The sequence below is a fragment of the Phaenicophaeus curvirostris genome, chromosome 36 (genome assembly GCF_032191515.1).
Source record: "Phaenicophaeus curvirostris isolate KB17595 chromosome 36, BPBGC_Pcur_1.0, whole genome shotgun sequence".
Classification (NCBI taxonomy): domain Eukaryota; kingdom Metazoa; phylum Chordata; class Aves; order Cuculiformes; family Cuculidae; genus Phaenicophaeus; species Phaenicophaeus curvirostris.
The window spans coordinates 890,657-914,880 of NC_091427.1; the positions used below are offsets into that span (position 1 = coordinate 890,657).

Sequence of the window (24,224 nt, forward strand, 5' to 3'; positions counted from 1 at the left end):
TATTAAGACATTTGAAACTGCAATCCTTTCAGGTCCCTACAGAAACAATGACATTTCCTCTCTGAGTTCAGACTCTGAAGTTTCATTAATCAGTAATTTTCCACGGGAAAAGTATAGTCTTAGACATAGCGAGGCCACCTCTCTGCTGCTTTTCACTGCTGCCATAGGATGAACCAGTGCAGGTCAGCTCTTACCTTCAGCAACATTCATTTTCATAGAGTCATAGAATGGTTTGGTTGGAAAAGACCTTTGAGATCTTCAATCCAACCATACCTGTCCACTACTAAACCATCCCTAAGCACCTCACCTACCCAGCTTCTAAACCCCCACAGGGATGGGGACTCCACCACCTCCCTGGGCAGCCTCAGCCAATGCCTGAAAACCCTTTCCGAGATGATATTTTTCCTGATGTCTGATCTAAACCTGCCCTGGTGACACCTATTTCCTCTCATCCTGTCAACTGCTACTTGGGAGAAGAGACCAGCACCCACCTTGTCGGCAAAGCCGACCCCAGGCAGGGCAGGAGGAGAGCTGGCAACGCGCCGCTGGATGTTCATTTCTGTCTGTGCCCACAGCCGGAACCTCCCACGTGCTGCAGGAGGCCCAGGTGCCCCTCATCGACACCCGCGTTTGCAACAGCAGCGGGTGGTACCGCGGGGCCATCCACCCCCACAACCTGTGTGCGGGATACCCGCAGGGCGGCATCGACACCTGTCAGGTAGGAGCAGGCGACGAGTCGGGGCCCAGCGGCACCAGCAGCCCCGGCACAGCCACGCAAACCATCCCACTGCTCGTGGGGCTCACCTCCCCTTCCCCATCTTCCAGGCTCTGCCCCGAAAACCCACCCAGCGGTCCTGGCCGCCCTCAGGTCCAGGGGCCAATCCTGGAACATCCCTCTGCCGCACAGCCAGGGTCACGCCGGGCAGAGAGGAGAGAAAACCCAGCGACCCCCTCCCAGAGCGGGTTCTGCCAGCTCCTGCAGCGGAGCAGAGCCCTTCTGTGGAGGGAACACAGCTCTGGCAGCTGCTGGGAGAGGGGGAGCCGGCCCTCATGCTGCCGGAGGCCCCCCAGCACCCACAATCCTCTCTCCTCTGCTGCAGGGGGACAGCGGGGGTCCTCTCATGTGCACAAAGCACCGTTCGGACCGCTTCTGGCTGGTGGGACTGACCAGCTGGGGAACAGGCTGTGCCAGGGTCCGTCAGCCGGGGATCTACACCTCCACGCAGCACTTCCGAGACTGGATCCTGGTGAAGATGGGGATGAACCCAGCAGGGGCGGCTGCACCAACCTCACAGCCAACACACGCGGGCAAGACACCCTGTCCAGTTCCACGACGGAAGATAAAAAAGTTGGTTAATCTGCTGCAGGCTATCCTGAAGTCCATAAAGGAAATGTACGCTTGAGCAGCACGATGGATAAGATCTGGTGCAATGACCCTTGTCAGTTTTGAATCTGCAGTTAAGTTTTTGATTCATTTCTAGCCAATCATTCTGAACAATTTAGAATTACTTTGTTGACCAACTGATGATTAAGTGTTAATAGATAGTAGCTAATTTACTTTTGTGATCCACCTCAATAAATTGAAAGTTGCTGCTAAATCAAAGTCTCAAGAATTTCCCTCTTTAGCCTGGTGGCATGCTGGGAACCGGAGTCCTTTATCCGGCGGCATGGCTGGGGATGGATTCCTTAACACCCCTGCAGGGTTGCAGCTGGTGTCCTTCACTCCACAGCAGGCTGGGAGGTGGCCTCGTTCACCCCACGGCAGGCTGGGTGCTGGACTCCATCACCATGGAAAGGGTTTGGGTGGATCGGGTGGATCCCATCCGTCACTGCAGTTTGGGTGCTGAGCGGGGAAAGGAGAAAGAAGGTGGCATTGGCCGAGAGAAGGGGCTGAGGGACAGGGAGGCCACGGGCGCTCAGAGAGCAGGAGCAGAGCAGGGCAGGGAAGGCTTGCTGAAGGATGGAGGGGAGGGGCAGTGGCTGAGATGCATCAGGGAGGAAAAAAAGCATTAGCAGAGGATGGTTTCGATCCATCGACCTCTGGGTTATGGGCCCGGCACGCTCCCGCTGCGCCACTCTGCTCCCCCAGCCCTGCCGCTCGCCCCCTGGCTCTGCCGGCACCAGCGCTCCCCACGCTCCCCCTGCCCTCGCAGCACCCACACTAACAACCACCTCTCAGCGCAGAACCGCACCGCCTGGGCAGGGCCAGGGCCTCGCTCCCTCCTTCTCCCACCTCTCCTGCCCAGCGCCCGCACGGGGACCATCTCTGCCAGCGCCCCAGCCGGCTCTGCGGGCACTGAAGGAGCCCTGGAGAGAGGGGCAGCCGCGGCGCTTTGCAGGCGCAGAGGAGCTGCTCTCCGGCGAGCTCAGGAGGGCCCAACCCTGCCCACAAATGCAGCTCCCTGGGGGCTGCGGCTCTAGAATTGGTGGCGACACCTTGCCCTGTCCCTGCTGTGCTCCCCCGGCTCCCAGCGTGTCCTCGCTCCCGGTGCAGCCCGGCCCGGCAGTCAGGCAGAGCCTTCCTCGGGGTGCCCGAGCTGCTGCCGGGGCTGGAGGAGGCTCCCGGGCTGCCCCGGACAGGGTTGGGCGCTCAGCAGCCTCAGACCCTGCCAGGAGTCTCAGACCCGCTCCGGGCAGGCTGGGCTGGTGGATCCTGTTGGCGAAGGCGATGGGCGAGGCAGCAGCGCTGACGCCTCCGCGTTTGTGCTCGAGTCCTCGGGTTCCCCGTCCCATCCACGCCCCAGAGCCTGCAGAACCCGGCAGAGGAGACGCAGGGAGAGCAGCACAGGTGGGAGCGTGCAGAACCAACCAAGGCCGGGTGCAAGGTCCTACACCGGGGTTGGGGCAATCCCAAGCACAAACAGTTCAAGGCCAGGTCGGATGGGGCTTTGAGCAACTTGATCCCATGGAAGGTGTCCCTGCCTGTGGCAGGGGGCAGAACTGGACAGCTTTAAGGTCCCTTCCAACCCAAACTGTTCCATGATTCTATGATCAGGGGAATCTGAATATGCACTGAGGCTGTGCTTACGCACCCAGCTTCCTAAGGCTAATCTCCTCATCTTTCCCTCATCCATACTGCATGTTCCCAGCAGGCGACAGCCAGTTTAGATTGGGTCTCCAGGTCACATCAAGTCTGAGGTGAAAAATACATCATCTTGCGTAGCATTTGTGCCTTCAGGCAAGTTGTATAGCAGCGAGCACCTTTGCAGCTCCCACTCACCTCTAGTGGTGACCCTCTAGTGGGACAGTGTCGAAAAGGGAAGGAGGCATATTTTTTCATCTCCAGAGACTCTAGGTTGGCATCTGGGTCTGCGCTTTCTTCCCAGAAGATCCCGGAATGGATGAGAACATCAGCAGACACCATCTGCTTCAGATGCCACATTGCTTTCTCTTTGACGTGGCCCCTCAGCACGTCCCCACGTGCAGCCGAAGGACCCCGCAAAGTGCATATCCACGTAGTAAGCGAACTCTCTGGGCATGATGTGTATCCTGCGGTTGGAAGCACGTTGTCATAGTAATGATGGGGCAGGACGCGGCCATCAGGGTGCAAAGAGAAGGGCCAGAAGCCGCAGAGAGAAATGTGTTCACACAACTCCAGAGCGGCGTTCACTAGCATGAAACCTGAGCACAGGCGATAGGTGTGAAACCCACGATCGTGCCAGTACTTGCTTAGAGCACTCAGGTACTGAGGATGGAAGAAGAAGACGTGTGACTGGGACAGAGAGTCCTGTAAGGCATAGAGTGCTCGGTAAGAAACCTCACTGTTGCCAGGGTAGGAGAAAGCTGGGATGAAGAACCAAGTCTTTCCGTAGGAAGCTGCTGCCTCCACAAATGGCAGGCGCCGACCATTCAGACCGTGAAACCTGTAAGGCAAGAGATGCGGGATGGTCACCCTCTGCCAAACCCCCCCTCACACCCTCCTGCCTTTCCTGTGCCACTTTACCCCAGAGAAGTGAAACATCATAGAATCATGGAGTCATTGAGGTTGGAAAAGACCTCTAAGATCGTCCAAAGGGACTGGAGATACTATCAACCCCTAGCAGCGAGCTAAAATAGTCAGCCACAACCAAGGCTTGAACAAACTTTGCCCCAGACTACCCCAAGAGTTGCAGTGTTCCCCTGTCCACCTCCACACCGAGGGGAGCATCTCATGGCAGTAGACATCAACAGCTTTTTTTTGGATAGACTTTGCATCATAGCTAAGTTCCATCTGTTTTCTGGGACCCAGAGAGATTGCCTCTTCAAGGACACAGTATGTGGGGGAGAAGGAAGTTATGAGTCCTCTCCTCACTTTTTGTTTCCACACCTATTACCGTGTATGAAGGATACTGGGATTCACAGTGACAACGCTTGACTTTCTGCCCACATCCTCAGGGAAGCCTGCAGATGGCAGGTTAAACCTGATTGAGGGGATAAACAAAGGAAGTCTATGAGAAATAATGCTCCGTCATCTCCTGAGAGCTAACCCATTCCCCCGTGACACTACTCAGTTCAGGTACATCCCACCATTTCCCCAGCCCGGCACCTTCAACCCCACTGAGAACATTTCCCCTGTCTCCACATTCTCTACCTTCACCCTGTTCCCATGAAAGCTCCCTCCTCCTGCCAGTCTCCTACAGCTCTCCTGGGTGGGCTTGCAGCAATTACCTGATTACAAACTGGTACCCATCAATTTGAGAGCCACAGCTACTGTTCCTGAGGATTCCTGCATTTCCCACCACAGCACAGGTTTTGTAGAGATGGTCCTGAAATGGGGATTTCTATAAAGAAGAAAATGTAGACATTGATAAAATCATGGAATCACAAAATGGTTTGGATCAGAAGAGACCTCAAAGCCCATCCAGTCCCACCCCCTGCCAAGGGCAGGGACACCTCCCACTGCATCAGCAGCTCCCAGCCCCATCCAACCTGGCCTGGAGCCCCTCCAGGGATGGGGCAGCCGCCACTGCTCTGGGCAACCTGGGTCAGGGCCTCCTCACCCTCACAGCAAAACATTTCTCCCCAAGATCTCACCTCAATTTACCCTCTCTCAGCTGAAAATCATTCCCCCTCATCCTATCCCTGCCCTCCCTGACAAGGAGCCCCTCTCCAGCTTTCCTGGAGACCTTCCCCCTATTGGAAGCTGCTCTGAGGTCTCCCTTCTCTTCCCCAGGCTGAACAGCCCCATCTCTCCCAGCCTGTCCTCGTACAGGAGGTTCTCCAGCCCTCATATCATCTCCGTGGCCTCCTCTGGCCTCGCTCCCACAGCTCCATCTCCTCCTTTCGCTGAGGATTCCAGCACTGGACACAGCGCTCCGGACGAGGTCTCCCAGAGAGGCACCGAGGGGCCGGATCGCTCCCTCCCTGCTGCCCACGCTGCAGCCCAGGACTTCAGACAAAGAACCGTGTAAATCAAACAACGTTGTTTGGTTTGGGGTTTTTTTCCCAATTACCCACCCACATCCAGGCACTCCCTTCAGGTTATCTCCTCACCTAAGCCAGCTACATCTTACAAGACAGCTTTGTACGATGAGATAATTCAACATACAAAGCAGCTGCAGCAAAACTTCTCAATTAATTCTCACAAGCCCAGTGTCTCACAATCTTTAAAGAAAAGTTAGATCTGAAAAGGAACTGAGTCATCGCATCATTATTGGTGTGATTTATTGCAGTGTAAGACTGAAAACACACATTGCAAAAACTCCGTTTTGAAACCAGCAATGTGTTAAGCGGAGAAGCTGTAGGAGCCCTGTCCTGGATGCTCCGGGGGAAGGATGTGGTGGGGCCCGGCTGCAGGAGCAGGGTGGCAGCGCCCTTCCCAGAGAGGCCGTGCCGCCGTGTGTGGCATTTCCCTGCTCGCTGCCACCTGTGAGGCGGCTGCCCCCCGTCACCCGCCATTCGGTGGGTCTGTCAGGGGCGTCCGACCCCAGCTCCTGCCTCCCCTTCTGCTTGGAACGTCCCGAGTTGCCCCCCTGCCCCGAGCTCACCGTGCCGGGCGCCCGCAGCCCACGTCTTTGTGACTTCATCCCGAGGCCAAGGGCATCGCCGGCAGCGCCAGCGCCGCGGGCATCTGTTGGCTGCTGCCTGGTGGCAAGAAGCCCTCGCCTGTCGCTGTGCCACGTCTTGCTGGAAGCATGAGCGTCCTCCTCGTCCTCGTGCTGCTGGCCCTGTGCCGGCCCGTGCAGGGCACGGGGGACACCTGCGAGTGAGTGTCCCGGGCTGCGGGGATCCCTGCAGGGCGCCCGCTGGTCCCTCGTGGCCACAACACGGCTCCCCAGGGCTGGCACAGCTCCTCTGCGGGGCTGAAGCTGAGGCGGGGGGGATGCCCGCCCGCCCCACGGCGTTCCCTGGCCGCATCGCGAGGGAAGGCGGCCGAGCTTCAGCCCCAGCGGTGGCCAGGCACCCGGCAGGGCACTCACGAGCCTCTGGTTTCCACAGGACCTGCGGACACCGGCCCATGGATTACGATGCTGGCACGTCGCGTGTCGTCGGGGGCAGAGATGCCCAGCCGGGCGCCTGGCCCTGGATCGTCAGCATCCAGAGCCCCTGGCAAGCCGGCACGGGGCACGTCTGCGGAGGGAGCCTCATCGGCACACAGTGGGTCCTCACGGCCGCCCACTGCTTCACCGGGACCACGTAAGGAGTTGCTGAGAACAGGGACTCCCCTGCAACGCTGGCAGCCTCCAGCCCCGTGTTCGTCGCTCCGTAGCGCTGCTTTCCTCTCCCACCTGGAAAGGAGAAAGCGGGGAAGTGCTGGGCTGCTGCAGCGCGTGGCTGTGCCCCCTCCCACCCCGCTCTCCATTTGCCTTCCAGGAGCACCGAGATGTGGCATGTGGTGGCCGGTGCCACCGATCTGACCCAACTGGGCCCCGAGGCTCAAGTACGGAGCATAAAGCGGCTCCTTATTCATGAACAATACAACGACACCTCGCAGAGGAACGACATTGCCCTGCTGGAGCTGGACCAGCCCGTCCGGTGCAGCTCCCACGTGCAGCTCGCCTGCCTGCCTGACGCCTCGATCCGAGTGTCGCAGCTCGCACCCTGCTACGTCAGCGGCTGGGGCGCCACCGACGAGGAATGTGAGTTCCCCAAAAGTGCTCGTGTCCCCAGCGCCCCCTTGGCACCCTGGGGCGGTGGGTTGGGCGTCCCGGCAGCAGGGGCGAGAGGCAGCGTCTGCCCCTGGAGGGGTGGTCCTGCCCCACTCCCCAGGGCGAGACGGGAGGGATACACCGGCACAATCCTCTCCGGAGGCAAAGCCGACCCCAGGCAGGGCAGGAGGAGAGCTGGCAACGCGCCGCTGGATGTTCATTTCTGTCTGTGCCCACAGCCGGAACCTCCCACGTGCTGCAGGAGGCCCAGGTGCCCCTCATCGACACCCGCGTTTGCAACAGCAGCGGGTGGTACCGCGGGGCCATCCACCCCCACAACCTGTGTGCGGGATACCCGCAGGGCGGCATCGACACCTGTCAGGTAGGAGCAGGCGACGAGTCGGGGCCCAGCGGCACCAGCAGCCCCGGCACAGCCACGCAAACCATCCCACTGCTCGTGGGGCTCACCTCCCCTTCCCCATCTTCCAGGCTCTGCCCCGAAAACCCACCCAGCGGTCCTGGCCGCCCTCAGGTCCAGGGGCCAATCCTGGAACATCCCTCTGCCGCACAGCCAGGGTCACGCCGTGCAGAGAGGAGAGAAAACCCAGCGACCCCCTCCCAGAGCGGGTTCTGCCAGCTCCTGCAGCGGAGCAGAGCCCTTCTGTGGAGGGAACACAGCTCTGGCAGCTGCTGGGAGAGGGGGAGCCGGCCCTCATGCTGCCAGAGGCCCCCCAGCACCCACAATCCTCTCTCCTCTGCTGCAGGGGGACAGCGGGGGTCCTCTCATGTGCACAAAGCGCCGTTCGGACCGCTTCTGGCTGGTGGGACTGACCAGCTGGGGAACAGGCTGTGCCAGGGTCCGTCGGCCGGGGATCTACACCTCCACGCAGCACTTCCGAGACTGGATCCTGGTGAAGATGGGGATGAACCCAGCAGGGGCGGCTGCACCGACCTCACAGCCAACACACGCGGGCAAGACACCCTGTCCAGTTCCACGACGGAAGATAAAAAAGTTGGTTAATCTGCTGCAGGCTATCCTGAAGTCCATAAAGGAAATATACGCTTGAGCAGCACGATGGATAAGATCTGGTGCAATGACCCTTGTCAGTTTTGAATCTGCAGTTAAGTTTTTGATTCAGTTCTAGCCAATCATTCTGAACAATTTAGAATTACTTTGTTGACCAACTGATGATTAAGTGTTAATAGATAGTAGCTAATTTACTTTTGTGATCCACCTCAATAAATTGAAAGTTGCTGCTAAATCAAAGTCTCAAGAATTTCCCTCTTTAGCCTGGTGGCATGCTGGGAACCGGAGTCCTTTATCTGGCGGCATGGCTGGGGATGGAGTCCTCCACACCCCTGCAGGGTTGCAGCTGGTGTCCTTCACTCCACAGCAGGCTGGGAGGTGGCCTCGTTCACCCCACGGCAGGCTGGGTGCTGGACTCCATCACCATGGAAAGGGTTTGGGTGGATCGGGTGGATCCATCCAGGAGGATGGTACCAACCACTGAACAAAGGCCACGATTGACACGGGGGTTGTTGCGGAGGGGAATGGCTCGTAAGGGTGGAAGGGAGCCATGGAAAGGGCAAGGTGGAGCCTGGCTGAGGAGGAGTGAGGAGGGACAACGGGAGAATAAATGAGAGGTTCTAGGTCACTTAGCGGGACACAGGAGAGTTTGTTTCGCTTGAGTAGGTGTGTCTAGATATTTTTGGCAGCCCCTGACAGTGCCAAGAACTCTTACAGTGCAGAAATTTTTCCTGATATCTAGCCTTAACCTGCCCTGGCACACCTTGAGGCCCTTTCCTCTTGCCCTATAACCTGTCACTTGGAAGAAGAGACCAACATCCACCTCGCTCCACCCTCCTTTTTGGGAGCTGCGGAGAGCAATGCGGTCTCCCCTCACCTCTTCTCCAGGCTAAATACAAGCCACAGCCCCTGTTCTCCAGACCCTTCCTAGCTCCGTTCCCTTCTCTGGACGCGCTCCAGCCCCTCAGTGTCCCTCTTGGAGTGAGGGGCCCAGAACTAAACCCAGGAGTCGAGGCGTGTCCTCAAATCTATGTGCTAATGTAAAACACCTGCCTGGATCTGCTGGCAACTGTGCACATTCAGAGGGATTTGGTGTGGGGGAGGGATTCACGTGCTGAGGAAACAGCTGCCACTCTGTGTCTCGTGGGCGCAGATACAGGCGAGAGATCTTCCAGCCTGCAACCCACACCGGGTCACTGGCCCGCCTGAACACCCATCTGACTGGGAGAACTGGAGGAGTAAGAAGGAAGAGCTGGAAGCTGTCGTAGGGCAAGGGGCCTATGATGTCGTTGCCATCACAGAAACATGGTGGGATGACTCATATAACTGGAGTGCAGCTGTGGTGGGTACAAACTCTTCAGGAGGGACAGGAAGGGTAGGAGAGGAGGTGGGGTAGCCCTCTTTGTAAGGGAGGACTTGGACACCATTGAGATGGATTGTGGCGATGAGGAGATTGAGTGCCTGTGGGTCAAAATCAGAGGAGCCCACCAGAAGGTAGATTTTGTGATGGGAGTCTGTTACAGACCACCCAGCCAAGGAGAAGCAGCTGAGGAGCTCTTCTATAAACAGCTGGGGTTAATCTCTAGATCGATGCCTCTTGTTCTTGTGGGAGACTTCAATCTGCCTGATATCTGCTGGAAGTACAGTAGAGCAGGAAGGAAGCAGTCTAGGAGGTTCCTGGAGTGCGTGGAAGACAACTTCCTTGCACAGCTGGGGAATGAACCAACAAGGGAGGGTGCCCTCCTGGACCTGCTGGTTGTGAACAGAGAAGGCTTTGTGGGGGATGTGGCAGTAGGTGGACGCCTAGGACAAAGTGATCATGAGATGATGGGGTTTTCTGTTCTAGGTGAAGTGAAGAGGGTGGTTAGCAGGACTGTAGCATTAAATTTCCAGAGGGCAGACTTTGAACTCTTCAGAGGCTGGTTGGCAAAGTCCCATGGGAGACAGTCCTTAAGGGCAAGGGAGCCCATGAGGGCTGGGAGCTCTTCAAAAAGGAAATCCTAGCAGCTCAGGAGAAAGCCATCCCTGTGGTCCGGAAAAAAAGCCGGCAGGGGAGAAAGCCAGCTTGGTTGAACAGAGAGATCTTGAGTGATATCAAGAAGAGGAGAAATGTTTATGGGCTCTGGAAGAGGGGACAGGCCTCTTGGGGGGACTACAGGAGGGAAGTGAGACTGTGTAGAGAAAAAATCAGAAGGGCTAAGGCTCAGCTAGAAATCAGATTGGCCAAGTCTGTAAAAGATAACAAAAAATCTTTCTATAAATATATAAATAATAAAAGGAGGACTAGGGAGACCGTACAGTCCCTATTGGACACAGAAGGAACAACAGTGACAGGGGATGAGGAAAAGGCTGAGGTACTTAATGCCTTCTTTGCCTCAGTCTTTAGTTGTAAGGAGGGTCGTTCCGTCTGTGTACAAACCCAGGAGCTGGAGGAGCAAAATGAGGCTCCCGTGATCCAAGAGGAGGTGGCCAGAGCCTTGCCAGCCCGACTAGACACCCACAAGTCTATGGGGCCGGATGGGATTCACCCAAGGGTATTGAAGGAGCTGGTGGAAGTGCTGGCCAAACCCCTTTCCATCATCTTCCAACAGTCCTGGAAGACTGGGCAAGTCCCACTGGACTGGAGGCTGATGTTGTGCCCGTCTACAAGAAGGGTCGCAGGGAGGATCCAGGGAACTACAGGCCTGTCAGTGTGACCTCAGTGCCAGGGAAAGTCATGGAGCAGGTGATCTTGAGTGCGATCATGAAGCACATGCAAGAGAACCGGGTGATCAGGCCCAGTCCACACGGGTTCACAAAAGGCAGGTCTTGCCAAACTAACCTGATCGCCTTCTATGACAAAGTGACTCGGGTGCTGGATGAGGGAAAGGCTGTGGATGGATCTTCCTGGACTTCAGTAAAGGCTTTGACACAGTTTCTCACAGCATTCTGCTTGAGAAACTGTCACCTCTGGCCTGGACAGGCGCACACTCTCCTGGGTGGAAAACTGGTTGGCTGGAGGGCCCAGAGAGTGGTGGGAGATGGAGTTAACTCCAGCTGGAGGCCAGTGACAAGTGGTGTCCCCAGGGCTCAGTGCTGGGTCCAGCCCTCTTCAATGTCTTTATCAATGACCTGGATGAAGGCATCGAGTGCACCCTTAGCAAGTTTGTGGATGACACTAAGCTGGGTGGAAGTGTCGATCTGCTGGAGGGTAGAGAAGCTCTGCAAAGGGATCTGAACAGGCTGGACCGCTGGGCTGAGTCCAATGGAATGAGGTTTAACAAGGCCAAATGCCGGGTCCTGCACTTGGGGCACAACAACCCTGAGCAGTGCTACAGACTAGGAGAAGTCTGGCTGGAAAGCTGCCTGGAGGAGAGGGACCTGGGGGTGTTGGTTGACAGTGACTGAATGTGAGCCAGCAGTGGCCCAGGTGGCCAAGAAGGCCAATGGCATCTTGGCTTGGATCAGAAACGGCGTGGCCAGCAGGGCCAGGGAGGTTATCCCCACTCTGGACTCAGCACTGGTGAGACCGCTCCTCGAATCCTGTGTTCAGTTCTGGGCCCCTCACCACAAGAAGGATGTTGAGGCTCTGGAGCGAGTCCAGAGAAGAGCAACAAAGCTGGTGAAGGGGCTGGAGAACAGGCCTTATGAGGAGCGGCTGAGAGAGCTGGGGGTGTTTAGCCTGGAGAAGAGGAGGCTGAGGGGAGTCCTCATTGCTCTCTACAACTACCTGAAAGGACGTTGTAGAGAAGAGGGTGCTGGCCTCTTCTTCCAAGTGACAGGGGACAGGACGAGAGGGAATGGCCTCAAGCTCCACCAGGGGAGGTTTAGGCTAGACGTTAGGAAAAAATTCTTTACAGAAAGGGTCATTGGGCACTGGCAGAGGCTGCCCAGGGAGGTGGTTGAGTCACCTTCCCTGGAGGTGTTTAAGGCACGGGTGGATGAGGTGCTGAGGGATATGGTTTAGTGTTTGGTGGGAACGGTTGGACTCGATGATCCGGTGGGTCTCTTCCAACCTGGTTATTCTGTGATTCTGTGACTTGCCAGCTGCACCAGCAAGCCCCCAGGCAGAGAGCTCAAACCTCCTGCTTCAGAGGAGAATCCCCACTGTATCCAAGAGTGCGGTGAGAGAGGATAAAGCAGCCTCAGAGCTGGGATGGAACTGTACCTGTCATGGGCCCAGGAAGCAGACTGGAAAGGTCCAATTCTTAGGTCTAATCCCCATTGAGCAAGTTACTTCTTTCTTTAGTAGGAAATACACTGATTGCACTAAACATTTTCAGACTATGGAAAGAAACTGAGTTTGCTGAGCTGGGACTTTGCTAAAGGCAGGTATGTAAGAATATAACAAATATATCAGAAATAATTCCCATATATAGTTGTTAAAAACAAACAAACAAAAAAAAAAAAGAAGCCTCACGTAGATTAAAGATACAGTGACAAAGCAGAACCACACATTACAGCTCACCTTCAGAGGGGGGGGTGTGCCAACAGAGAGAAGTGACAAATCCCTACAGAACACATTCCTCTGGCAAACTGCTCCTAAAGAATGGAGGCAACTCCAAGCAGATGAAAGGAGATGAATTGATGGTCAAAGTCCAGAGAAGACTGTCAAAGGAACTTGATAAATAGAACCCATCCTAGCATCCGGGGCGTACAAATGAACGATGTAAAAACACATTAAGGCTCACCTATTTTGAATGTAGCCAGAGAACTTGTTGCAGTTCCTTCATCACGTTTTCCCCCTGCTCTGTTTCCTAGTTTGTCCAGTGGAGAAAGCAAGGCAGATGTTCCTTTTCAGATGTTTCCCTTATGCTAACAAGGCTCTTTCCAAGCATCATCTGCTTTCCTGCTCTGTCTAAGGAGCCAAAGGGTCAAACTTTTTCACTCTCTGCTTGTTAGCCCACCAGAGGGCTCACTGGAAATGTGCCCCAAATGGCCCTGGGCAGCTGCACCACCTGTCCCAGGGTAAACATTGTCATTGATCTCAGCTGACCCAACTAATTAACAGTGCCCTGTATGGGAATGCTTTCCACCTGTCTCCTCCACATAATCTGAGAAGGTCCCAGTAAGAAGAGGGTCTGTGTGTATCTGCAGGGGACAAATGATGAAACTGTTTCTTCACAGTCCCTGGACAAAGACATCTTGCCAAAGTGGTGGAGTAGCCAGGCAGGAAGGAAAAGGTTTGATTCTGTTGTCCTCCCTGCCAGCACCTGGAGTAGTGACTGCCCATTCTCTGATATGATATTGAATTGGAGACAGTGCTGGGAACAAGAGGGCAGGTGAAGAAGATGAAGACTCACCAGCAGAGCTGGGAGATGCCTGGGGAGGTGCCTGGCCTGATAGCCCAGAAGCAGAGATGACAGACAGAAAAAGACCCACAAGGAACTCGATTAAGCTCAGAAAGTCAGGGTGAATCTGAAAGTAACAAGCAGTGTGCCCAGGAGGCCAAGACAACTAACAGCATCCTGGCTGGGATCAAACATGGTGTGGCCAGCAGGAGAAAGGAAGTGATTGTGCCCCTGTATTTGGTGCCAAGGAGGCCACACCTCAGATCCTGTGTTCAGTCTGGGGCCTCTCACTACAAGGTATTGAGCTGCTGGGCTGTGTCCAGAGAACACCAACAAAACCAGTGAAGTGTATAAAGCACAAGTCTTATGAGGAGCAGCTGAAAGAACTGGGACTGTTGTAGGAACTGGACAGCATCCAGGAGCCCATGGGGACCGTCCCTACCCTTGGTGGCCTCAATCTGGCTGGGCACAAACCACCTTCTGGGGCTGTAAATGTGCTAATTTAAGCAGCCACAGCCTGGAAGAAAGTCAAAGCATAACCACAGCAATAGGTTGCGATGGATGGTGCCAACAGAGCACCACAGGCTCACAAGCCACGTGAGCAAGGATTACACTGCTGTGGTGGCCACGTTGGTCATTTTCAGACCTGGAACGCTTGGTTCTCTGCTCAAACCACAACTAGGCAAACGATATCTCATCCTAACTGTAAAAACAGCCCAGCACTCTTATCAGCACCGCATCCCCTTTTCCCACTGAGACCAAGCTACACAGTTGGCCGTGTTTATGTAGGATGTGAATTATGCTTCAGCCACAGGTGAAGCTTTCACAGAATCATAGAATAACCAGGTTGGAAGAGACGTACTGGATCATCGAATCCAACCGTTCCTACCAAACACTAAACCATGCCCCTCAGCACCTCATCCACCCGTGCTTGAAACACCTCCAGGAAGGTGACTCAACCACCTCCTTGTGACTTTAAGCTTTCTGAAACTTCTTTGCTTACCTCGATTTGTGGGAAGATGTACAGATCTTATCTAAAACCCTGGAAAATCTCTTCTTCCTTTAGGATTTAGTATTTTGAGTACTGAAAGCATAAGCAAGGCACTATTCTTGTCATTTTGTACATCAGTACCACAACTGGTACGTACTTTCAGCCTACAGAAATAAGGCCCTTTGTACCCTTACAATCATTTGGTTGTGGTGATGGCAGCGGTGAAAGAAAAGGGATTTGTTTCTCTCGGCATGAACCCTGCAGAGGTGTAGAGAGGATGCACAATTTCCTCACCATTCCTTATCAGTGTGTCAAGTGCCATTTGTTTTGTACTGCTGTGTAACATTATGAATGGCAACATTGGCATGTGACACATTAAATCAGAGTAATGAAAGTTCAATTGGCAGACTCTGTGTAACAGGTAAGTTTTCTTTCTTTGTGAATTTAAAAGAAGAGAAGAAAAACTTTAGGAAATGCAACCTGTCATTTCGTGAAAACTGTTCAGTCGTGTGGTGCTTGACTTACATGTCTTCCTCATCTGCTTTTGGCTCACGTCTGCCCTCATCAACAGCATCGGCACAGAATGATCCTGAATCCTTCTCCTTCTTTTCTTTTGGAAGCAACAGAGTTACTCTCCCTTCTGGAGAGGAAGGAAAACATTCTTGCAGTTGTATGTTAGCTAACTATCAAAGTGTATGTAAAGTGATAGCAACAGTAACAAACATCCTCCCACGTTCAATCAATAAAACCCAAATCTTTCTTACCAACTTCCTCCAGCCAGAGTAGGACCTACTGAAGCGACATCACTGTCAGCTGAGACATTCAGCAGTCCCAGAGGGACTTCGGCTTGCCAATCCTTTCTCTTTTCCTCGGTGTCGTCAGTACCATCGGACCCTAAGTGGAAGTAAAAGGCAAAGCAATGTTCTCATAGGATGAGATGCTACAACATGAGGGAGCTGGGGGTGTTTAGCCTGGAGAAGAGGAGGCTGAGAGGAGACCTCACTGCTCTCTACAACTACCTGAAAGGAGGTTGTGGAGAGGAGGGAGCTGGCCTCTTCTCCCAAGGGACAGGGGACAGGACGAGAGGGAATGGCCTCAAGCTCCGCCAGGGGAGCTTTAGACTGGACATTAGGAAAAAAATTTTCACAGAAAGGGTGATTGGTGCCTGGCAGAGGCTGCCCAGGGAGGGGGTTGAGTCCCCTTCCCTGGAGGGGTTTAAGGGATGTGTGGGCGAGGTGCTGAGGGACATGGGTTAGTGTTTGATAGGAATGGTTGGACTTGATGATCCTGTGGGTCTCTTCCAACCTGGTTGTTCAATGACTCGATGATTCTATGAGAGCTCAGCAGATAAACCTGCTATGGCCTAGACTTAGCTGAATTTACTGAACGCCAATTGGCGCTGGCCCCGGCTCGAGTGCCTTCAGAGACGGTGCCGTGGCTGCACCGTCTGGCACTGGCAAGAGCCAAGCTGTCGACCAGCAGCACTGCTCAGCTAAAACATCTTTGTTGAGTGCCTTGCTTTGGCTGTTTGCTGCTCTCCTGAGCATCAGTCAGTCCCGCACGGAGCTTCGGTGGCCTTGACGGGATGGGCCGGCTAAACTGCTGCCACTGCCCCAGGTGAGCTCCCCCCAGGGCTGGGGACACGCCGGCCCAGCCGAGCCCTGAAGCAGCCTCCTTCCTCACACCCAACAACACCCGCTCTGCAGGGTCGAGCCTGACTCTGGGCAGCAGCGCACGCTCGTCCCGGCTTCAGCTGAGCCCCCGCTCCGCCAGCGTGTGGGGGTGACCCAGGGACGTAAGACGAGGACGAGGGACCTCCTCCTCCTCAGAGACGCCTCGGCCGTCGCCGAGCCCCGGTAAGACTGCGAAGGCTGTCTGCCTTTCCTCCCAAGGCCTGGCCCCGGCCCCAAGGCAGGGACGCCCGCGGAGCCCTGTCCATGGCGGGGGGATGCTGGAGCAGAGCCGCTGGGCTCGGCCACCTCCAGCTCGCTCCGTGCCGCTCCTCTCTGCCTGGCCCTGGGCCTCTCGCAGGTGCCGATCGGCGGGAGCGGGCAGCCGGGGACCCTGCCGAAGAGGAGGAAGGCGAGGCCGCCGACCGCCTCGGCCTCGTCTGGCCCCGCGGCTCCTGCGCGGTCGCTTTCCCGTGAGCGCCGGTGCCACGTCCCACGGCGAGGACCGGGCAGCGGCTCTGTCCTGCCCCACGGGGCTCCACGCTGCCTCTGGGGCCCTTGCCACGGGCAGGGCTGCGCTCGGCCCCGGCTCTGCCCGCAGGCTGCGCAGAGCGGGGGCGCTCAGGTCGTTTCCCCTCTCTTCCTGCAGCTCGCGCCAGGCGAAGGAGCCGTGGGTCAGCGCACTCCTCGGGTGAGCCCGGATGACAACGCAGCCGTGGGGGCGATGCTCCCAGCATGGGGGGATGCTCCATGGGCAGCTGTCTGAGGCGGGAACAGCGCTCCAGAGCTGTTATTGCCAGCAGAAAGTTATTACGGATGGGATCCCTGCTAGATGGAAAGGGCCCCTGGAAGTCCTCTCCGCCACTACTCTCTCCCAGGGCCAAGATCCACTCCCTGTGACACCTCCCAGGCCTGCGCTGCCCTCCTAGGGAACAAATTCTCCCCAACACCCAGTCAGAGCCCACCGACCTGCAAGTTCTGGCCTGTGCCTTTCTCTTTGACACCCTCTGCCACAACTGAGAGGAGTTTGGCTCCACAGTCCTTGCAAGGGCCCTTTAAGTAGGTGCAAGCCAGTATCAGATCACTTCGCAGGCTCCACAAGCCCAAGCACCTCAACTTATCCTCAATAAAAGGCACTGATCTGAAAAATATTCAGGGTATCAGAGCCCAGAAATTAACAGCAACCCTAGCATTTCTACTTATTTAAAATAAATGTAAATTAAGGGCTTTGTTGAGAAAATACAGAAAAACCTCCAGCAGTTTATTATTCTAAAACACACAACACAACTGAAATGACAAACGAAACCACACACCTCCCTTCCCCTTTGGTAAATTACTTTAAACCAGAGATACTTGAGCATACCTGTGAAGTAAGTATTTTGGCAATTGCTCCACTACAGCGACAAGAAACTCTGAAACTGAAGCCGAATTCCTCGTTTGCAACAGGTTCCTCTTTGCTGCTTTTGGAAGGGTCTTCTAAGGAAGCCTGGCTTTCAGTCCCACAGTTCTGGTCGCTCTTTCTCTTGGGTACCATATAACTCTCCATCTTCTGCCTGACATTCCTCAGACTCTCTCACTTGTTCTGCTTTCTGCCTTTTAGTTACAATATTTGTCTCTTCTTCTGATTTTCTCTTGAGAGGCAATCTGTTTTCTTGAAACACATCTTTTTTCCCCTCGCACCCACGAAGGTTTCTCCAAGTAGAGATTACATCCAGCCAAGACTTTGGTTCCTCAGTGACAAGGCTTTTCACCTCATGCAGCGTTTTCCCTGGAAGAAAAAGTAGTTTCAGCATAAGTACTACAGTCTCAGAATCTGATTTTCCTACAGATTGAGAACAGCTGTTAACAGACGGCGTTCAAATTTTGTTTGTGTGTGAATCCAGGAACCACAGCAGCAGGCATCACTGCCATCACAGGCACAACTGAGCTCTCAGTACCCACACATGCCACCAGCAGAGACCAAGGCATCCCTCTGATTATAAGCTCTGCAGAACCAAGACGAAATTGTGCAAGGACTGTATTCTGCAGAAGAACTCGGCAGCTCTAAAAAAACTGGACCATTCCCAGGGACAGAGGGCCAACCCACCATGCCATCCTCCCCAGAAAGCACTTGGTCCAGAATTAGAGATGTGAGACACTTGCCAAGAAGCAAAGACACACATTGATTCAGCTCAGAATAAAGTCCACAAGTTTATTCTTTCTGAATGGAAATATCTCTTCGCTACTATCGGCCTGACTTTAGCCCGGCAAAGTCTCCGACACACGCCTGTTCTTACACCTGGAGATAACCCTCCTGACCTAGCTGTGACAGGGGACACACACGGAATATAGAGGCCAATTCACTGCAAAACCTCAAAACTGGTCAAGGCACAGGGGACTGGGAGAAAGGGACTTCTTTTCTCTGTTAGAATCGTGCTTAAATTTGATCCTCAAAGCCCAGGGCCACCTGTGATCTCCCAGATAAAATCCAACCTGCATGCAGATTTCCATCCATCTTGTTCTTATTCAACACGGGCAGAGAATGTGACTTGAGTAGCTGAGATTTACCAGAAATCTGTGTACTTAACAGCTAAGCGACACAGGAGATACGCCCGGATCCACTTTGCCTAAAAGAAAACAACTCAGCCTTAAAAATGCACACAAACTGTCCACAACTGGTCTCGTTTCGTTAATCTTATTGTGGTGTGGCCGTGGTGTTACTCACACACATCTAGGTAAAGCGCCAGCACTGCAGAGCCTGGTAAGGTATCTACTGGAACTATTTTAAAAACCATTTTGAGCACAAAATAGTCCCGCATTGAGAACACTCCAGGGCAAAAGATACTTCAGAATTTATTACTATGAATTAGAACTACAGCTGTTGGAATCAACATAGATCCCGTTAATCGATAAAATATTCATTTCCATGCCAGCAGAACACAAGCTGGTATCTACTGAAAACATTTTCAAAGGCATTTTCACAATACAACAAAAAAAAAAGCATCAGGAACACACCTGGGCCAAAGATCCCTCACAGCTGATCACTGTGCATCAGAACCACGGCTGTCAGCACAGAAATAACAGACTAACTTCACAGACAGGACTTCTAGGAACCTCCCACCACCTGAAAGAAGCCGACAAGGAAGCTGGGGAGGGACTGTTCACAAAGGCCTGTACTGACAGGACGAGGGGAGATGGGGATGAACTGGAGAGGTGCAGATTTGGGCTAGACACGAGGAAGAATTTCTTCCCCATGGGAGCGGTGGAACACTGGCCCAGGCTGCCCAGGGAAGGTGTGGAAGCCCCATCCCTGGAGGGGCTCAAGGCCAGGCTGCACGGGGCCTTGGGCAGCCTGACCTGCTGAGAGGAATCCCTGACCACGGCACGGGGGTGGAACTAAAGGATCTTTAAGGGCCCTTCCAACCCATATCGGTTTATGATTCTGTGACTTCCCCCGGGGTTCACGGTTCCAAGTACACCCGAGAGAAGGTGCTGGTGCCGGCCTGACCTTTCTCCCTACAAACGGAGAGCGGGGGCTGTTTGTGAGGCCGCAGGAACAGCCGCTCTCCAGACCGGAGCCCCCTCAGCTCACCCAGCTCTGCCTCTGTGCTGAAGACCTTTCCAGGGACGCCGACCACCTCCAGGGAAACACAAGCTGCGACCCTGGCAGGAAGATGTGCAGCTGCCCCCCCCGAACAAACGCCCATTTGGGGCGAGCAGCAGCCCCTCCAGCGCGGGCCCCCCCTGCGCCCCCGCCGCTCCCCTCCCGCCTCCCCCCGGCCCCTTCCTCTCCTCCCTTCCCTCCCCTTCCCTTCTCCTCCCCACCCGGCCCGGATTTCCCTCCCGCTCCAAGAAGGGCTCTGGCCCCCTGACCGCCGGGCAAGAGACCCGCCTGCCATCCCATCCCACCCCATCCCACCCCACCCCATCCCACCCCACCCCATCCCATCCCATCCCATCCCATCCCATCCCACCCCACCCCACCCCATCCCATCCCACCCCACCCCATCCCACCCCACCCCATCCCATTCCATCCCATCCCACCCCACCCCATCCCATCCCACCCCATCCCACCCCACCCCACCCCATCCCATCCCACCCCATCCCACCCCACCCCATCCCATCCCACGCCATCCCATCCCACCCCACCCCATCCCATCCCACCCCATCCCATCCCATCCCATCTCACCCCATCCCATCCCACCCCACCCCATCCCATCCCACCCCACCCCACCCCACCCCATCCCACCCCACCCCACCCCATCCCATCCCACCCCATCCCACCCCACACCATAAGCACAACCTGCCACCCAAAGCAAAATGCATCCCCACACGTGCAGCACAATCCCGTGCCGTACCCCGTGCCGTACCACGCTCACAGCACAGAAGGCGATACCATTGCAGACCAAGCAGGGGACAGAAATGCCTTAGCAGACCATTCCTACCAACCCTAGAAAACCAGCCACACCACACGGTAGAAACCACAGCACCAAAAGGTACCGTACACACAATACAAAACACACCGTAGTGGCTTCAAAATCCACACCGTACCATTGTCATTACCGTACCACGCAAAATACTCTATCAAACCATTCCGTACAACAGACAACAGACCATAGCGAACATTTCCATACACACCATATAAAACACCACACTACACCATACCAAGCCCCAAACCATAAATACCGTACCCTACAATACAACACAAATTAAAATAAAATGCAAAATACAATACGGCACAATACACATTCCAACCCAAATATATCACAAATACATTACAATACAACATATGCCTGGGGGGGGCAATCCCCAATTTCCACACGGGATGCAGGATGATGTGATTGAGAACAGCCCTGCAGAGAAGGACTTCGTGGTGCTCGTTTGATGAGAAGCGTGACAGGAGCCAGCAATGTGCACTCACAGCCCAGGAGGCCAACCGTGTCCTGGGCTGCAGCAAAAGAAGCGTGGCCAGCAGGCACCTTCCAGTACCTGAAAGGGGCTACAAGAAAGCTGGGGAGAGACTGGTTACAAGGGCTTGTGGTGATAGGACTAGGGGCAATGCCTATAAACTGGAAAGGGCAGATTTAGAGCAGACATAAGGGAGAATTTCTTCACCAGGAGAGTGGTGAGACACGGGAAGAGGCTGCCCAGGGAAGCTGTGGCTGCTCCACCCCTGGAGGTGTCCAAGGCCGGGTTGGATGAGGCCTTGGGCAGCCTGGTCTGGTGAGAAGTGTCCCTGCCCATGGCAGGGGGGTTGGAACTAGGTGATCTGTAAGGTCCCTTCCAACACAAACTATTCTATGAGTCTATGATTCTACGATTCTATGACGTGTGAAATAAACCGTAGCAAAAAAGCCCTTTTTAAACTTTGGAAAACAGCTTTATGATTTGTTGGTTTTATTCTAGCATATTTCTGGCATTAAGTCCAGGTAAGATTAAGCCATACCACTTTACTCCAGTTCAGGCTATCAATTCAGCTCTGTGATCCTGAATAGAAAAGAAAAGGTTATTAATTAGCTGGAAACTAGGTTCTTTCTCTAGAACCACAACCTGGTGGCCGAAGGAAACAGTAACTTGAACATCTGTGTGTGACAAATGCAAGTAAACGGTCTGGAGTTTGCTGCTGAGCGCCTTCTGAGAAGTGTACCAGTGCCCTATGGACACCAGGTGGAGAGGTCTGAGAAATGAGCAACAAGTGGGAAATGGAGAAACACAGAAGTGCAAGATTTTTTTATTTTAGAACATAATGTTTCTGAGATTAGAGAAATGCTGTAACATATTAACAATCTGCTTATTTATTCATTTTGAAGACTTATAAACCGAAAACATCATCCCCAGCTGTTTGAAAACATGAGTCTGTCTGTCTTTTAATCCTACGAATTCTGAAAGAAAGACATAAACAAATTCAGATAATAGTAAAGTTATAGTTTACATATTCTTTGTTTGTATATTATAACAATACTGAATTTTAAAATTAAGTCTTTTCTACGTGAGGTGAGGATTCCATTTAAACGGGAGTAGACTACAAAATTGCATTAAGGCAACAGAGTTCTATGAAGAAGCCTGCAGTGAAACTGCTGCTGGGATTTCACTCCCAGTAAGCTGCTACTGACGTGTTATCTGACACGCTGTTGACTGCCTCTTCACATCTTGTGTTATTAAACTAACAACTAAGGAAAATCAGAAAAGCCAGTGATTCATAAATTGGTAGGTGTGGTCTAATACATGAGGTATTTTTCTGGAAATGTAGAAAATCATATATATATATAATGTATCCATTGAAAATGAGAAAGGAATAAGTAGAAAAGTCACTCATTAAACCGTTTTTATTAAAGAAATGGCTCATTATCCTTTTGTGTGACTCATGAAGTCACTATTAATCAGCTATGTAATCTGTAATTCTATATAGCATTTCTATGCGAACATGGGTGCAAAAATCCATAGCTAGAATTTTATTATCTCTGGCTCAAGGGACTGACAGAAGAGAAAACTATTAAACAACAAAATTATGTGTTTCTTAGCACCACGAGATGACAGTTCCCTTGTAATAAATACGTAGTGTAACTGCGTATTTTCATGATGTACATGTTAACCCTGTTTAAAAGCACGATACATTGAGTGAAAAATTAAAATTCTTTTTTCTGTCCTTAATTGTTTTCTCTTTCAGATGCATTTTCATCTGTTTACTTGGTTCACTGACTACAAATGAGCACACTCATCTTTTCTTTTACCACCTATTTTTTTTATATTCTTTTACTACTCCTCACTGATTTTTCTATTTTTTTAAATACAGAATTAAAGGGCATTTGATTTTAAGTTCTCTGCTCTCTCCAAAATGTGACTTCTACTGTTCTCTCACATCCCGTTCCCTTAAACATCTCCTCTAAATGACTCCCCCTCCCTCCCCAACCCATGCCCCCAAGGGAACCTTTCACATTTCTATTTCAATATCTGATGACAACATGAAAAGCAGAATGCAAGGTAAGCATAGAACACTAATTGATATAAATGTGAGATGACAGTAATGGTCTCTGTTTGGGCCATGTCTGGAGACTTCAGTATAATGAAAAATCCTCCACAGTCAGTATTTTTTGTCCCTCTAGTAATATTAGCTATGATACTGTTGTAAAAGATGTTTTAACAGAAAACTTGGTTCTGCTGCACAAAGTTTGGTTCTACCAATACCCTGAAGATTTTTTTTTCACCTTTGAAGCATTTCTAGAGTGGGATTTCTTTTTTTTCCAAAAATGGGGAAGAAACAGATATTGGTAACTTTCACTGTAATTAGTACATTTCAATAATCGCTTCAGTATTATTCACTACCCAGTGAAGCTGTGAAACTGTTTCTATTTAGTTTGAAAGCAACAGTCATTCATAAAACTCACAGCCACGTTTACAGAATCACAGAGCGGTTGAGGTGGCAAGGGACCTGTGAGATCAGCTGCTTCAATCCACCTGCTCAAGCAGGACCACCCAGGGCTGATTGTCCGGGGCCACGTCCAGACAGCTTTTGAATATTTCCCAGGGTAGATACTCCACAGCCTCTCTGAGCAATGTGGTGCCAGTAAAGAAGTGATCCTTGGTGATAAGAGGGAACCTCATGTGTTTCAGTTCATCCTCATTGCTTCTGATCCTGTGACTGCGCATGCTGCCAAGAGCCTGGCTCCGTTTTCTTTGTACCCTCTCTTCAGGTGTTTATATCCATTGATAAGATCCTCCGCGAGTCTTCTCTTCACTTGACTAAACAGCGCTGTCTCTCTGACTTTCCTTATGAGAGAGATGCTCCACTCCACACTTAATCACCTCTGTGGCCCTTTGCTGGAGCCTCCAGTAGCTCCATACCTCTCTCGTATTGAAGAGCACAAAACTGGGCACAGCCCTCCAGGTGTGGCCCTGTAGTGCTCAGCAGAGGGGCTTCCCTGACCTGCTGACAACACTCCTCCTAATGCAGCCCATGATACCATTAGTCATCTTTGTGCCAAGCGCATTTTTTTGGCTCGTGTCTCAGTTGGGTGGCCCCTAGCATACACTGCTGTCTGGGGCTGTCTGCCCCATGTGCAGGACATCGCAGTTCTCACGCTGAACTTCGCGGCGTTCTCATCAGCCCATTTCTCCAGCCTACTGAAGGTCCGTCTGGATGTTTCTAAACATCAGTGAATAAAAATTGACACAGCAGAGTTTTGGACTCTACAACAGTGAAGTAAGGTAAGTTCACAGCAC

General features: G+C 53.1%; 3 protein-coding genes across 4 annotated transcripts; 2 read left to right on the forward strand and 1 right to left on the reverse strand.

Moving 5' to 3' along the window:
* Window positions 1-168: 168 nt before the first annotated feature.
* Window positions 169-1,588, forward strand: LOC138732710 (acrosin-like). The gene is made up of 3 exons (XM_069879367.1): window positions 169-182; window positions 478-718; window positions 1,101-1,588. Exons 1-3 carry the CDS (start codon window positions 169-171, stop codon window positions 1,401-1,403), a joined length of 558 nt encoding a protein of 185 aa, XP_069735468.1. The 3' UTR covers window positions 1,404-1,588.
* A 1,817-nt stretch (window positions 1,589-3,405) lies between these two features.
* On the reverse strand, window positions 3,406-6,005 carry LOC138732711 (alpha-2,8-sialyltransferase 8E-like). Its single transcript, XM_069879368.1, is given in 6 exon segments — window positions 3,406-3,440; window positions 3,443-3,493; window positions 3,496-3,863; window positions 4,314-4,400; window positions 4,648-4,760; window positions 5,871-6,005. Coding segments are annotated over 6 exon segments (789 nt in total).
* Window positions 5,655-8,319, forward strand: LOC138732687 (acrosin-like). Of its 2 annotated transcripts, XM_069879339.1 has the most exons (5): window positions 5,655-6,184; window positions 6,418-6,615; window positions 6,793-7,058; window positions 7,307-7,449; window positions 7,832-8,319. In XM_069879339.1, the coding sequence occupies exons 1-5, from the start codon at window positions 6,114-6,116 to the stop codon at window positions 8,132-8,134; spliced, it is 981 nt and encodes a 326-aa protein (XP_069735440.1). In that variant the 5' UTR covers window positions 5,655-6,113; the 3' UTR covers window positions 8,135-8,319. The 2 variants fall into 2 exon arrangements, with proteins under 2 accessions (XP_069735440.1, XP_069735439.1); XM_069879338.1 differs by having other exon boundaries at window positions 6,097-6,615.
* Window positions 8,320-24,224: the final 15,905 nt, after the last annotated feature.